Here is a 13740-nt window from a genome sequence, read left to right as displayed (position 1 = left end):
TGTGACTACGGTCTGCTCTGGATGGCCCACAGTCGCATACCATTGGAGAGGTTTTTCCCCCCATCTCTATATATATGTAAAAGGGAAATTTGTGAATATGTGTGTCTGTTCGAAATGTTTAGTGTACTTCCCAACATGCAAAAAACTTGAAATTTGGCATGTGGGTAGCTTCCAGACTGTACACAATGCAAAAAGTATAACAATAGACTTTTGTATTTTGGGGGGGGTGGGGGGGGCGCAATAATGGATGTAATATTTTGCAAGACAAGTGAGCGGTGACGTCACACCTGTGACGGGTGACGTCACACACCTGTGACGTCACCCGCATGCTGCAGCGTCACGCAGGGTGCCTGCTGACGTCACGCATCCCCCCCTCCCCCCACCCTCCGCGTAGGCCGCGTGTTCATCCAAGACAAGAATCCAAGTCCCGAAGTCCCGGGGCGGAGCCAGGTTGTAGAGCTAGTTAACAATCAAATAGTGGCTACATCATGGGACCTTCTTTGCCAGTACCAAAATATACTAATAGGTATTCATATTCTTAGGTTTTTTTCGGTAAAGTCACGTAGGTAAAAACATTAAAATTAATAAAAGTAAAATAAAATAAAATTATTATTTTATTAATTTTAATGTTTTTACCGACGTGACTTTACCGAAAAAACCTAAGAATATGAATCCTTGCAGTCACGAAAGCTTCAAATCTAGAATTATACTAATAGGGTTTTCCCCTTTTTTCTGGCAACAAAACCGACACCTTTTTTGTTTGCATTTGACTGCAAGTATTGCAGTTGATGTAACCATGATTCCTTGCAAAAGGTGTCAGTTTTGTTGCCAGAAAAAAGGGGAAAACCCCTATTAGTAATCAAATAGCGGTGGTGGTGGTAGCAATGAGGTCACCGTGCGTGAAGGTGTTGACGTAGTACTTTTGTCCCTGCGGGCTGATGTAGCACTGCCAGCCTTGGGGCAGCGGCGTGCTGCATCGCTCCTCGCCTCCGCCCTGCGGACTCCCCGGAGCTGACATCTGTGGCCCAGCGTGCGTCCAGAGCGAGAGAGAGAGAGAGAGGGACACACAGAGAGAGAGGGACAAGAAAGAGACTTTTGACTTTCAAACAACTTTTATTTCCGCCAGCAGCAAAAGCACTGGAGGCGATTTCGATATGAAACACACAAAGTCACCAGCAAACACAAATGAAAATACTCGCTACAAATCGACGCGCCGTGGCGCTAAAAGCACCGCGCACAACACGAAAGAAAAGGCACGTGGTGGTGGTGGTGGTCATCGCGCACGCCACGGTGACGAGCGAGCGCTTCAGAAGGTGAACACCACGAGGGTGCCGTCCACGCTGGTACAGAGAGGGGCTTTACCGGCTCCCCAGCGGAGACACAGAGAGAGAGACTGAGAGAGAGGGGGACAGGCGATTCGTTACGATGACGTTTGCCGGACGCGTATCGATAGCGCAGTACTCGACAAGTCTGAACTGAAGCCCTTCTCATTTTTGTTATTCGTTCATTCATCCGAAGCGTACGCTGAATAACAGGCGGTCGCTTTTTGGTCACTGGATCGTTTGCTACGAATTCTGCGTAACTTTCTTGGCCACTCGGCCACCGCTGCCGCTCCCTGTGAAGGTTGCCTGGCTTGGCTGGGAAGTTGGTGATTGCGCTCTGGGATGTTGAGGTAGACCACCGTGGGATGTGGCAGTAAACCATCGTGGGCTACGTTTCTTTGCTGCGAGAATTTATTTTCCGTCGTTTGCGCTGCTTTGTTTTGTTTCGGTGTAATATCTAAATGCGTTTATTCATTTTTTTTATTTTGCTCGGTAGTAGGAGTCGGGGTTTTCATTTGCTCGGCGTGTACGGCTGTGCGTGTGTAGGGCTTCTTTCGCGCAGCGCGTAGCCAACCGCGTATACAGCAGCAGGCGTCAGGGTCGGGATTGAACCCGCAACCTCCTGTATACCAGGCGAGGTAGTTAACATCTCCTAGCCACCGTGATGATGATGAGAAAGAGAGAGACACGCAAACTCTTAATATACAGCAGGCGTTAGGGTCGGGATTGAACCCGTGACCTCCTGTACACCAGACGAGGTAGTTAACATCTCCTAGCCACCGTGATGATGACAGAGAGAGACACGCAAACTCCAAATATACAGCAGCAGGCGTCGTCAGGGTCGGGATTGAACCCGCGACCTCCTGTACACCAGGCGAGGTAGTTAACATCTCCTAGCCATCGTGGTGCCAAGCATTACGACGGCCGGTGGCACCGCCTTGCCAACTGTAAATGTGTAATCTCGGTAAATGCTTAACACGAGGTCACACACAGATTAACTTGAGGGTCAAGCCGACTTCCTGGCTCGCAGTTTGTTTGTTTTACGACAAAAAAGAACGCAAACTCCGGCCACGCGTTAGTGGGTGTGTGAACCCACGCCACCTGCCAGAGAATGTGTGCACGTGTGTGCGTGTGTGCGTGTGTGCGTGTGCACGTTTGTGCATGTGTGCGTGTGTGCGTGTGTGCGTGTGTGCGTGTGTACGTGTGTGCGTGTGTACGTGTGTGCGTGTGTGCGTGTGTACGTGTGTACGTGTGTACGTGTGTACGTGTGTGCGTGGATGTATAGTTGGCATAGGAGGAGGGCACAGGCGGTGCATCGGGCAGTTGTCTCAGTCAGTCAAACCCACGGCACCTGCTGGGTCTGCCCCGTGACCTCCTGCCGGCGGGCGTTCGACACTTCACGTGGCCTCAGAGTGCACGTAGCCTGGCACAAGCGTCGTGGTGATGTCACGGCCACTTGGCGGTGAATGGCGGTTGTTGTGGTTGTGTGTTAAAATGTGGCGAGCGGGCAGCGTAGAAGGTTAGCGCGCTGCGAACCCGGTGACCCGAGTGTAATACTCGCTCACGGCCAACACCAGTGGCAATATTCTGAATCGCTCCTGGGCCTCCCCCTAGGTCGACTCAGCCTCAAATGAGTAACTGGTGTGGTGTGTAAACATCGTCACTGGGGAGACAAAGGCGGCCGGGCGTGGTGTTGGCCACCCACCGCCTCGTGTGCCGTGCCGGCCTTCATAGGTGCTACTCGCTAACAGCACTTGCCCCAACAGTCTGTTAGGGCTATACGGGGGATCTTTGCCTATGTTGAACTTCTATCGCACCGTACGTAGCCAACCGTTGCTAATTGGAGGTACGCAAGCAGGGATAACAAACTAAACACTAAAAGTAGTCCTAAAGAATTGAAATAACGTCGTGAGAATTTTATTGTTTTATATTTTTCTTATTTCATAGCTTCCCTTCTACGTGACTTTACCGAAAGAACCAACAATATCAGTTCCCACTAGTTAATGACAACGAACTGAACACAGAAAGCAGAAACGAGCGGCGGGGAGAGCCGGACGTCGCGCAGCTGAGGACCGTCGCGTCGACTCGCCGCCCGTCACGCGAAGAACGTTCACCCGGCGTGACGCTCGCGTGCGTGCGGCCCTTACCGGCGGCGGCCGGGACGAACTCGGCGGCCGTGCGGCGCCCGCCGTCTTCAGCCGGCTGTGGCGGAGCCGCCTCGCCACGCCGAGCGCGTTCACGCGGCGATCACGCGCGTCCGATCGCGTGCGCGGTGACACGCATGTGCGTGGTTACGTGTGTGGCCGTACGGCAAACGCGTCAGCCGACGGCCGGCACGGCTGTCTTGGGCCGTCACCTCATCCGAAAGCGCCGCTTTCGGATGAGGTGAGCTTCCGTGGCCGTCTGGAACGCTCTCCCTTGCGATATATCAGGAAGTCACTGGGAGCTAAGCGATTTTTAAAGCATCTACATTGACACACTCGTTTCTTTTTTATTTAAAGCTTTCGTGACTGCAAGGATTCATATTCTTGGTTCTTTCGGTAAAGTCACGGAGAAGGGAAACAATAAAATGATAAAAATATAAAACAAAATTGTTTGATATTCTCGGCTATTAATGTTCGAGGTGTTTTTTCTTTTGTTTTATATTTTTTTAAATTTCATTGTTTCCCTTCTACGTGGCTTTACCGAAAGAACCAATAATATACACTCATTTCTTTAGAACTGCTTCGTTCGTTCAGTTTGTTGTCGTTTCCCCCCCCCGCACCTCCGATTAGCGTGCTTGTCTACCTACGGGAGCGAAAGAAGTTCAACGCACACACACACACAGGGTCGGCACGGCTTGGGTCCCGGGTGTTAATCGTCGTGGGAACGCTGCAAACATTCCAAACCGCCCTCCTCCTCCATGACTGCCGACGAGTGGCAGAGAAACCAAATTCCTCCGTAAACGATGACGTCTGTTCGCCCCGGCCGAGATCCATCGCCGTTGTTGACATATTTTTTTCCTCCCCCCTCTTACCGCAAACCCTTGGCGGATTTCGAAGACGTCTTGCTTCCCCTTTGACGTCATGGATTTGCGCCGTCCTGGGTTCCACTCCAACCGGATTCATTCCCGGCTCATTTAATGTTCGCGGTGGTTTTTATTCTTTCGGATTTGCGAATTTTTCTTTTTCCATCTCGGTGCCAACAGGAGGCGGTGAGGGATGCGCATGGAGCAGCGTGGAGCGAGCGAGCGAGCGAGGGCTGCCGTACGAAAAGGGCCCTGCTCTTTCACCCGCCAATCGACGCTTCGGCCGGTGTCAAGAACTCGGGCCGAGGTGTGAAGGGGTTTTTAACCAACGCCATCCACAGCATGCAACTCCGGCCGTCGCCTGACGAGGCTGTGACTTTACCGGTGGAAACGCCACGGCACATTGATTGTCAATGTTGTTGTGGGTGGGTTTTACTCTCCAACGCACCACCGGTGTGTGCTGTGCGAGTCACTAATTTTGTTCACGTGACAAGCATTACTAATTGGCTGTTACTTTTCGATTTAAAGCTTTCGTGACTGCAGGGATTCATCTTCTTGGTTCTTTCGGTAAAGCAGCCGTCCTCAGGTGAAGAACAGGTCTGTCGGAAAGACAGCATCTGAATGAAACACCACCAAGCTTGGCAGCGTATATTTAACCTGAGGACGGCTGCTTGTGTTGTGGCCGAAACGTCTTGAGAATTGTATTTTATTATGTTGTATTTTTATTATTTTATTATTTCCCTTCTACGTGACTTTACCGAAAGAACCATGAAGATGGCTGTTACTCTTTGGTTCTTTCGGTAAAGTCACGTATATGATTTTTTTTTTTTTCACCTACGTGACTTTACAGAATGAACCAAAGAGTATGGATCCTTGCAGTCACGAAAACTTCAAATCTAGAATAATTGCCTGTTTCGGGTGGTGGCAGGTTTAACGACACATTTATATATTTACGCGATCCAACCCAAAAAAACTCTCTTCTGGATGATATTGTTCGCGAAAGCCCTACTGCATGTTAAACCAACAAAAACCTCCATCATGGAGAGGTGCATTCATTTTCTTCGTTCTTTCGTTAAAGTCACGTAGAATGGAAATAATAAAATAATAAAAGTAAAACATAATTAAATCATTCTCACAACCTTTAAATCGAAATTTAGGTGCATTCATTGTTTCTTTCATTAAAAAAACGCATTTCCCTCCCACCAACCCCCAACGCAATTTTACGCTAGAGACGCTGACGGCCATGTCAAGACATTCATCCAGCAGCGGACGGACCATGGCCATCGACCGCGACCCCGGCCATCGACCCCGGCCACCGACGCCGCGTGGGCAAGCGCTTGCAAGGCTTCCGCGGCCCGTCGCGATGATTGCTCCCCCTGGCGCATTCCGGCTTCGTGCTGTTGCCACAGCTGGTCTCGGAGATTCTCCAAAGGCGGTGAACTTCAAAGTAGCCTGCGTCCCGTGACTCGCAAATCTCAGCAGGGCAGCCCAGGAGAATTCGACTCGATGGATATCCTTGGGGCCAAATCCGCTGGCCCCAAAACCAAAACTGAACTTTTTATTCTTTAACAGATAAGGCCCCACTGAGCTACGTGACTCTTTATGAGAAGGTCACAAATGAAAGCCCGGTGAAGTGGCTTATCATGTGGAGATTCACAGGAGCCAAACACTCCAAATGGATGTTTCTAAATGTTGAAGGGAAAAACTGGAGGACCCGGAGTAAAATCCAAGCGACCACGGGGAGAGAGAGACATACAAGCTGTAAATATACAGCAGCAGGCGTCAGGGTCGGGATCGAAACCACGACCTCCTGTATACCAGGCAAGGTAGTTAACATCTTATAGCCACGGTAATGATGATGATGAGAGAGAGACACCGCAAACTCCAAATATACAGCAGGCATCAGGGTTGAGATCAAACTCACGACCTCCAGCATACCAGGCGAGGTAGTTAACATCTCATAGCGACGGTAATGATGATGAGAGAGAGAGACACCATAAACTCCAAATATACAGCAGGCATCAGGGTTAGGATCGAACCCACGACCTCCTGTGTACCGGGCGAGGTAGTCAACATCTCATAGCCACTGCGGCACCCCAATGACACGCCACCCCGACAAGTTGGCTGCAACAGATGCCAGAAAGTACTCAGCGGGGTCAGGACGTGGTCATTGCTGGTGTCAAGTTCAGGGTTCACGGGGAGGGGCCGGGCGGCTGAAAGATCAGAGCGCTGAGATGACACCGCATGGGATTGTGGGTTCAAATCCCACGTTCCAGAGGCCTGTAGTTAAAGTGTGGGCGAGGTGATGGTCTCAGCCTAGTGAATAATAATAATAATTGCGCACACACACACACGCACACGCACGTGCGCAGCAAAGCCAAAAACAACCTCCGTCGCGCTACATTTGCTCTCGTACGGCAGGGCTCAGCGGGAAAGTGCTGCCCCTTCCACCGCGCGCGGACCAGACGCCAATCGAAGGATTGGCTTCTCAAGAGGCAATCCTCTGTGATGTCCGTTTCGGTGGCGGTGCCATCCCCTCACGCCACTGGGATTTTTGCACACAGCGTTGGTGTACGGTGTTTTTTTTTCTGCAATATTTTGCTGTCTTTTCTTGGATTTTCTGTTTGCACTTAAGTCACATATATCACTTTGAGATGTTTTTTGTTCGTGTTTTTGTTTTTTGTTTGTTACGGTTGCACCCGTTTCAACTTGAACTTGCTCACCCGGGAGAGAGATCTGAATGCCACCACACACCGGCTCCACCCCACGTGGTCCGTCTGCTCCATCCCGTAGCTCGCGCACGGTGAACACTGAAAACTCCATGCACCTGGCCTGGCACCAAGCCTGCGGTGACGTCACCGCCCCACTCAGTGGGGAGCGGTGGTGTAGCGGTTAGCGCCACGCTGCGCTACGAACCCGGCGACCCGGGTTCAATTCGCGCTCACGGCAAACACCAGTGGGGATTATCTGAACCGGTCCTGGGCCTCTCCTAGGTCGACTCAGCCTCAAATTAGTACCTGGTGCGGTGTGTGAACATCGCCACTAGGGAGACAAAGGCGGTCGAGCGTGGTGTTGGCCACCCACCTCCTCGTGTACCGTTCCGGCCTTCATAGGTGCTAGCTAACAGCACTTGCCCCTACAGTCTGGGAAGGCTATACGGGGGATCTTTGTCTTTGTGTGTGTTACTGTGTATGTGTCACCGTGCGTGTATCAATGCGTCTGTGTTAATGTGTGTGTGGTCCTGGGCCTCCCCTAGGTCGACCTAGCCTCAAAATTGCACGCACACGAAAAAAAAGCTGATCTTTCAAGGAGGAATAAAACCGAAATCAGGTCAACCTCCCAACAGCGGCAGCGGCAGCGGCAGCAGCAGAGGCTTTTGGCTAAGCCGTCAAACAAACACGGCGGTCAGCACATCGCGCAGCGCTCTCAGATGCGCTTCTGCGGCCGTCTGGAACGCTCTTCCCTTCCGATATTAGGAAGACACCGGGAGCAATGACACTTTCAAATCATCCAGATTTACAAAAACTACTTTCGTTAGAACTGCTTTTTGCGTTTCGCCTGTTGACCTTCCCCTGCACCTCGGGTTAGCGCGGTTGTGTCTACGCACGGCGCGAAAGAAGTTCAGCGTACATCGAATGGCCGCGGCAACGCAACCGTGGGGCTTCGGTCCAGTGCTCGAACACGTGCCATGCCATTGTGTGAGAATCTGACCGCGTGCTGTACACGCAGCCGATGATGATGGCGATGATGATGATGATGATGGCGATGATGGTGATGATGATGGCGATGATGATGATGACGATGATGACGATGATGATGGCGATGATGGTGATGATGATGGCGATGATGATGGCGATGATGGTGATGATGATGGCGATGATGATGATGATGGCGATGATGATGATGATGATGGCGATGATGATGATGATGATGGCGATGATGATGATGATGGCGATGATGATGATGACCGTCAACCGCCGATGCACTTGGGCTGCAATACGGCTTGCAGTTCTGAGAAGTGTTCCTTGAATGACTCGTTGTTATTGCAAATGTCACGTCGCCTTGACTTCCACTCCCCCCCCACCCCGTCCTTTTTGATAAAGAAGATAATGTACGAAAAACACGAACTGCAGCCACCACTTTTGGGAACATTGTAACACATTACAATTCCGTTCCATTTTTTAAAAAACTGAGCACACACTTGAGCATAATCACGCGTTCTTATGTCATTGTCCGCGGGTGTAATGACTCATTCGCACGTGTGTTAAAATGTAATTCTACATGTGTACCATTAAGCCGACCGCGCAAATCGGAGGTGCGGGGGAAGGACAACAACACTAAACTCAAAAAAATGTGTGTTCAATCGAGCATAGTGGTGTAGTGTATAGTGTAATGTTTAGTCGTGGTGTGAATAGGAATTTATTGTCGTGTATAGCGTAGTGTGCATAGTGTATATTGTAGTGTAGAGTAGTGTATAGTGTAGTGTGTAGAGTAGAGTATAGTGTATAGTGGTATAGTGTAGTGTATAGTAGTGTATAGTAATGTATTGTAGTGTACAAGTGTAGTGTATAGCGTGGTGTGCATAGAGTATATTGTATAGTAGTGTATAGTGTATAGTAGTGTATAGTGTAGTGTATAGTGTAGTGTATAGTGTAGTGTATAGTGTAGTGTATAGTAGCGTATAGTGTAGTGTATAGTAATGCATAGAAATGTATTGTTCTGTAAAGTATAGTGTATAGCGTGGTGTGCATAGTGTATAGTGTAGTGTATAGTGTAGTGTATAGTGTAGTGTATAGTGTAGTGTATAGTGTAGTGTATAGTAATGTATAGAAATGTAATGTAGTGTAAAGTGTCGTGTGAATTGTAGCTCACAGTAGTGTAGTGTGTAGTATGTATGTTGAACTTATTCTGTAGTCAACCGTACTAATCGTAGATGCATGCCGCTACGTCGTGCATTGCGAGGATCCATTGCGTGCAAACCTTATCGCACGTTCAGCGGTGGAGCGGCAAGCCCTCCGATCACTTCCTGGCCACGGCTAACTTCACTGGCGAGCGATCTCCTGACCCCCACCCCGGGGGGCCCCTTCCACAACCCGGACTGACCGCAATGGTGAAGTATGGCCCGTATAAAAAATAATCCATAACAGAGGCGTTTGGGTGAGATCGCGTAAAAATAAATGCGTCATAATTGTTTTTTTTTACCCTTCTATCTGGCGACAAAACTGACACCTTTTTTTACAAGGAGTCATGTTTGCATAGACCACAATACCTGCGGTCGGAATGCAAACAAAAAACATAACTCTGATAATGTACGCACTGTCCTTGAAGTTGATTGGTCCACACCCGAGACAGCTTTCCTTAGAGCCTAGTCTCACATGGTGTTGGACCAGATGACGCCAAAAGGCGCACAACTCAAAGACGATGCACCATCAGAGTATGAGAGCTCGGGGTAAGCATTTACACCATTGCAACCTCATTTGCCAGTAAAAAAATATACTGGCAAATGAGGTTCCAATGGTATAAATGTGTCGTTAAACCCGCCACCGCCCGACACGGCCAATTCGTGAGGTTTGTCGCATAAACAAAACGTGGTCATTTAGTTGCTAGTCCAGCACACTGGTGGCGTGTTGGAGAGTAAACCCACTACAACATCTACAATTCGAGTGAACCGTGACGTTTAGCAGGCAATTACAAAATCCAGCATCATCAGGCACCTGACAGATTTGTGGAGAAATCCTCCTGTTTCGGTCCTAAATGAATATAATCCTAAATAGAATCCTTAACAACGGTCAGTTGCAATGGTTACGTTTCAAGTTTCAAGTTTTCAAGGTTCATTGATTAGGTACTAGCCCTGTGAGCCATGTGGCTCTTGAGTCGGGTGCAACCGCAACAAACAAAATATGAACGGAGAACATCTTAAAGCGACGACGCGCAAAACAGAAACATCCTGGAAAAACCAGCAAATCTTCCGGAAAAGAAAAAAAGCATCACGTGATGCCGAGGTTGTCTGCCCGTTGCGAGCAACGTTCCGCTGCTTGGGCGGTGTTTGTCTCTGTGTCCGCATGGGACTCCGTGGTGAGTTCCTTCTCTAATGGGCATGATGGGGGGGGACGGGGTTGACGCTTATCTCGTGCTTACAGCCCTGGACGAGTGGTGGAAATTCCCCGTTACTGTGGTGGGCGGGGCAGAGGTGTCTCACGATGGCAATCTAAAACTAAAATGTAAAAAAAAATATTTTACCAGCCAAGACCCCCACTGAGCTATTTGGTTCTTTTTCAGAAGTGACCGGCTTATCACAAGAAGATAGCTCGACTAATTGGCTTGACCTCACGTGGACATTTACAGCAGCCAGACACTGTTGAGTCTAAACGTGGGAGGGAAAAACCAGGGCACCTGGAGAAAAATCCACGCGGCTACAGGGAGAGAGAGAAACACGCAAACTTCAAATATACAGAAAGCGTCACAGGGTCGGGATCGAACCCACGACCTCCTGTATAGCAGGCGAAGTAGTTAACATCTCACCAACAATGGCACCCCACTGGTAGCACAAGCCCTGCACCACACTCACCCCACACACGCATCCCCCGCCAAGCCCACGGAACCGTCACTGTTCGGGTAAAGACCACGGGGCCGCTTGCTTGGGTAATGTTCGAACAGATAAGGGTCAGGGTGGGGGGGGGAAGCTGCTGAAAGATGTTTTTTTTATATGTTTCAAAGGAGGGCCTTGGCTTTGCAATTATGTGGTGGCGGAGATAAGCGTGGCGGCTGAGCGGACCCCGCGGCATGGACTGATGGATTCTGGAGCCACGGCTTGGCTTGGTGGTTTGGCTTGGCTTGGCTGGCCTTGGCTCCTGTGATGAGCGACTGGCAGTCTCGCTGCAAAAGCTCAAGTTGACTTCTGTTTTAACGGGTCGGGGACAGCTCAAGAGACCGGGACAGGGGGCCTCATTTGTGCCGAGCGGGGGGGTGGTGTGGGCCTGGGTAACAGAAATGACAAAAGGCGAATAAAACATTAAAAAATTAACCCGTAAAAACAAAGTTTTTCACTATAAATCCTTTATATGCGTGTTCAATGGGCCACAACCCAGCCCACATTGGTCTTTGAAACGGGCGGCTAGAGTCCTCTCGTCCTCTGGCTTGAGATGGCTGCCACCTATGGGTCAGATGATTGCCTGCCACCATTAAGCAATTGGTAATTAAATATAAAAAAAAATTACCTAAAAAGTGTAAAATTTTGGAAAAAAATTTTCACGAAAAGAAATTGTCACGCACAACGAGTCTGTGTGCAAAATGTCAGCTCGATTGGATCACGGGAAGTGGGTTAAAAAACGACCGAAAGATTTGCACGGTCGTAAGCGCGCAAGCAAGCAAGCAAGTGAACTTAATATAAAGGATTTAAAAATAAAGAAATGCTACGGTGATGAAGCATCATTGAGAAATGGGAAGCATCAGCGGCGATCTGAAACAAAGCCACGCGGCTACCCCCGAAGCAGTTGAATGGCTGTCAAAATCCCGACGTGAATTTGTAATCTGTTGCAATCCCCAGAAATGCCACACGACAAAATAAGGAGAAGAATGGAAAACATTGCACAACCATCAACGAACGTTTATATAATTAACCCCCCCCCCCCCACGTGTCTCGTAAGTTAACCCCGGGGAATATTATTTCAGACCAATCGTGGTACAATTGGCACGAAACAGACGTAGGGTGACAGCGGCCCTCGGATGTAACGAGTCAGCGGAGACAGAGAGGGGTCCACGGGACCAGTTCCGATACGACTCGCCACCGATGCCAGCCGCGGCCGGCCGGGGAAAGCCGATCCCAAGGCAGCCCCCGCCCACGCTGGGAGCACGAAATCACGGCGGCAGCGGCAACAGCAACAGCGCAGATCCCTCGTGCGAAGGTTCCGGGGCGAAGACTGTGGCCCCTTTGTGTTTCCTGCGAGGTTTGCCCCCGTCGAGAGAGAGACGCAGACGAGGAGACAAGGGAGCACTGTGGCCGATGGCGCTTCGTCTGTGCGGGGGGGGGGGGGGCGGGGGTGGAGATGGGACCGCTACCAGAGGGGATCACTCGTCCCAGATCTGGAAAGGGGATCGGCTTCGCCGCCGGGGAAGTCTCTGCGCTGACGTGTCGCCCCACGGCCGTCCACCGGCGGACAGAAGCATAGGAGAGGTCAGAGGTCGCAACCGGGTACCCGGGGGGGGGGGGGTCCCCCCGATCTACGTCGGGGTTGGGGGACTGGATAGCTTGCGACGTATAACGAAACAAGGTATAACGGGGGACTTTTCCCCAATAGAAATACTACCACATGCTAATGGAGGGGGGGGGGCCGCAAGAGCGTAAATATCGCCTCGGCGACGCAAAGCGCACCACAGCACCGAGTAATTCATTTGAGGCCGAGTCGACCTAGGGGAGGTCCAAGGTCCGGTTTAGATAATCGTCACCGGTGTTGGCCGTGAGCGGGAATCGAACTCGGGTCACTGGGTTCGTAGCTCAGCGTGCTAACCGCTGCACCACCGCTCCCCACGCGATAACCTTCACTTGACCACACCACTCACGACCTGCCGATCATAGATGACCTGTGGTTGCACCCAGTTATGTCGCCTCCCCCCGCATCTCCCCCATGCCTCCCCCTCATCGCCCCTACTTCTCCCCCACGTCTCTCCCACGCCCCCCCCCCCATCTCCCCCACACATCTCCCTCTCGTCTCTCCCTCATCTCCCCCACGCCTCCCCCGCGTCTCACCCACGTCTCACCCACATCTCCCCCGCGTCTCACCCGCATCTCCCCCACGTCTCCCCCACGTCTCCACCCCATTGGTGTCCCGGTCTGACCGCTGCGCGTTCGGGTGGCGGGTGGCATCCTGGGCCCTTCCTCCTCGCAAGGCCGTGTCCAGATGGCCCCGTGGTTCACTGCGTGCGCCCTCGCAGGAAGCTGGACGCTCGGACTCGAGAGGGTTTTTAAATCCTTTATATTAAGTTCACTTGCTTGCTTGCTTGCGCGCTTACGACCGTGCAAATCTTTCGGTCGTTTTTTAACCCACTTCCCGTGATCTAATCGAGCTGACATTTTGCACACAGACTCGTTGTGCGTGACAATTTATTTTCATGAAAAAAAATTCCTAAATTTTCCACTTTTTAGGAAAAAAAAATTCATATTTAATTTAAAATACCAATGTGATAAAAATGAAACTCTTACTCAAGAAAAACAGAAATGAATAATACAAATAAAACCGATGCCACGCATATAAAGGATTTACAGTGAAAAACTTTGTTTTTACGGGTTAATTTTTTATTTTTGATGATAATTTTTTGTTAAAAAGTGGAACACGCAGCCCGCAGCGGGCAGAGACCGGCCAGTCCAGCGCCCCCCTTCCCTTCCCGGCACTCGCAATCGTCGCCCACGCCACG

At 50.5% G+C, this 13740-nt stretch overlaps 1 protein-coding gene across 2 annotated transcripts in view; it reads right to left on the bottom strand.

Annotated features, from left to right (window-relative positions):
* The window catches only part of LOC144950463 (growth arrest-specific protein 7-like), an 85732-nt gene that overhangs the window by 28809 nt on the left and 43183 nt on the right, over positions 1–13740 (bottom strand). For both annotated transcript variants that reach the window (XM_078880585.1, XM_078880586.1), the window contains exon 2: positions 895–1018. In XM_078880585.1, the coding sequence (XP_078736711.1) occupies positions 895–1018 (124 nt within the window). The remainder of the gene's footprint in view (positions 1–894; positions 1019–13740) is intronic.

This window comes from Lampetra fluviatilis, chromosome 58 (genome assembly GCF_964198595.1).
Source record: "Lampetra fluviatilis chromosome 58, kcLamFluv1.1, whole genome shotgun sequence".
Taxonomy (NCBI): Eukaryota; Metazoa; Chordata; class Hyperoartia; order Petromyzontiformes; family Petromyzontidae; genus Lampetra; species Lampetra fluviatilis.
This window is presented reverse-complemented; position numbering and strand designations above follow the sequence as displayed.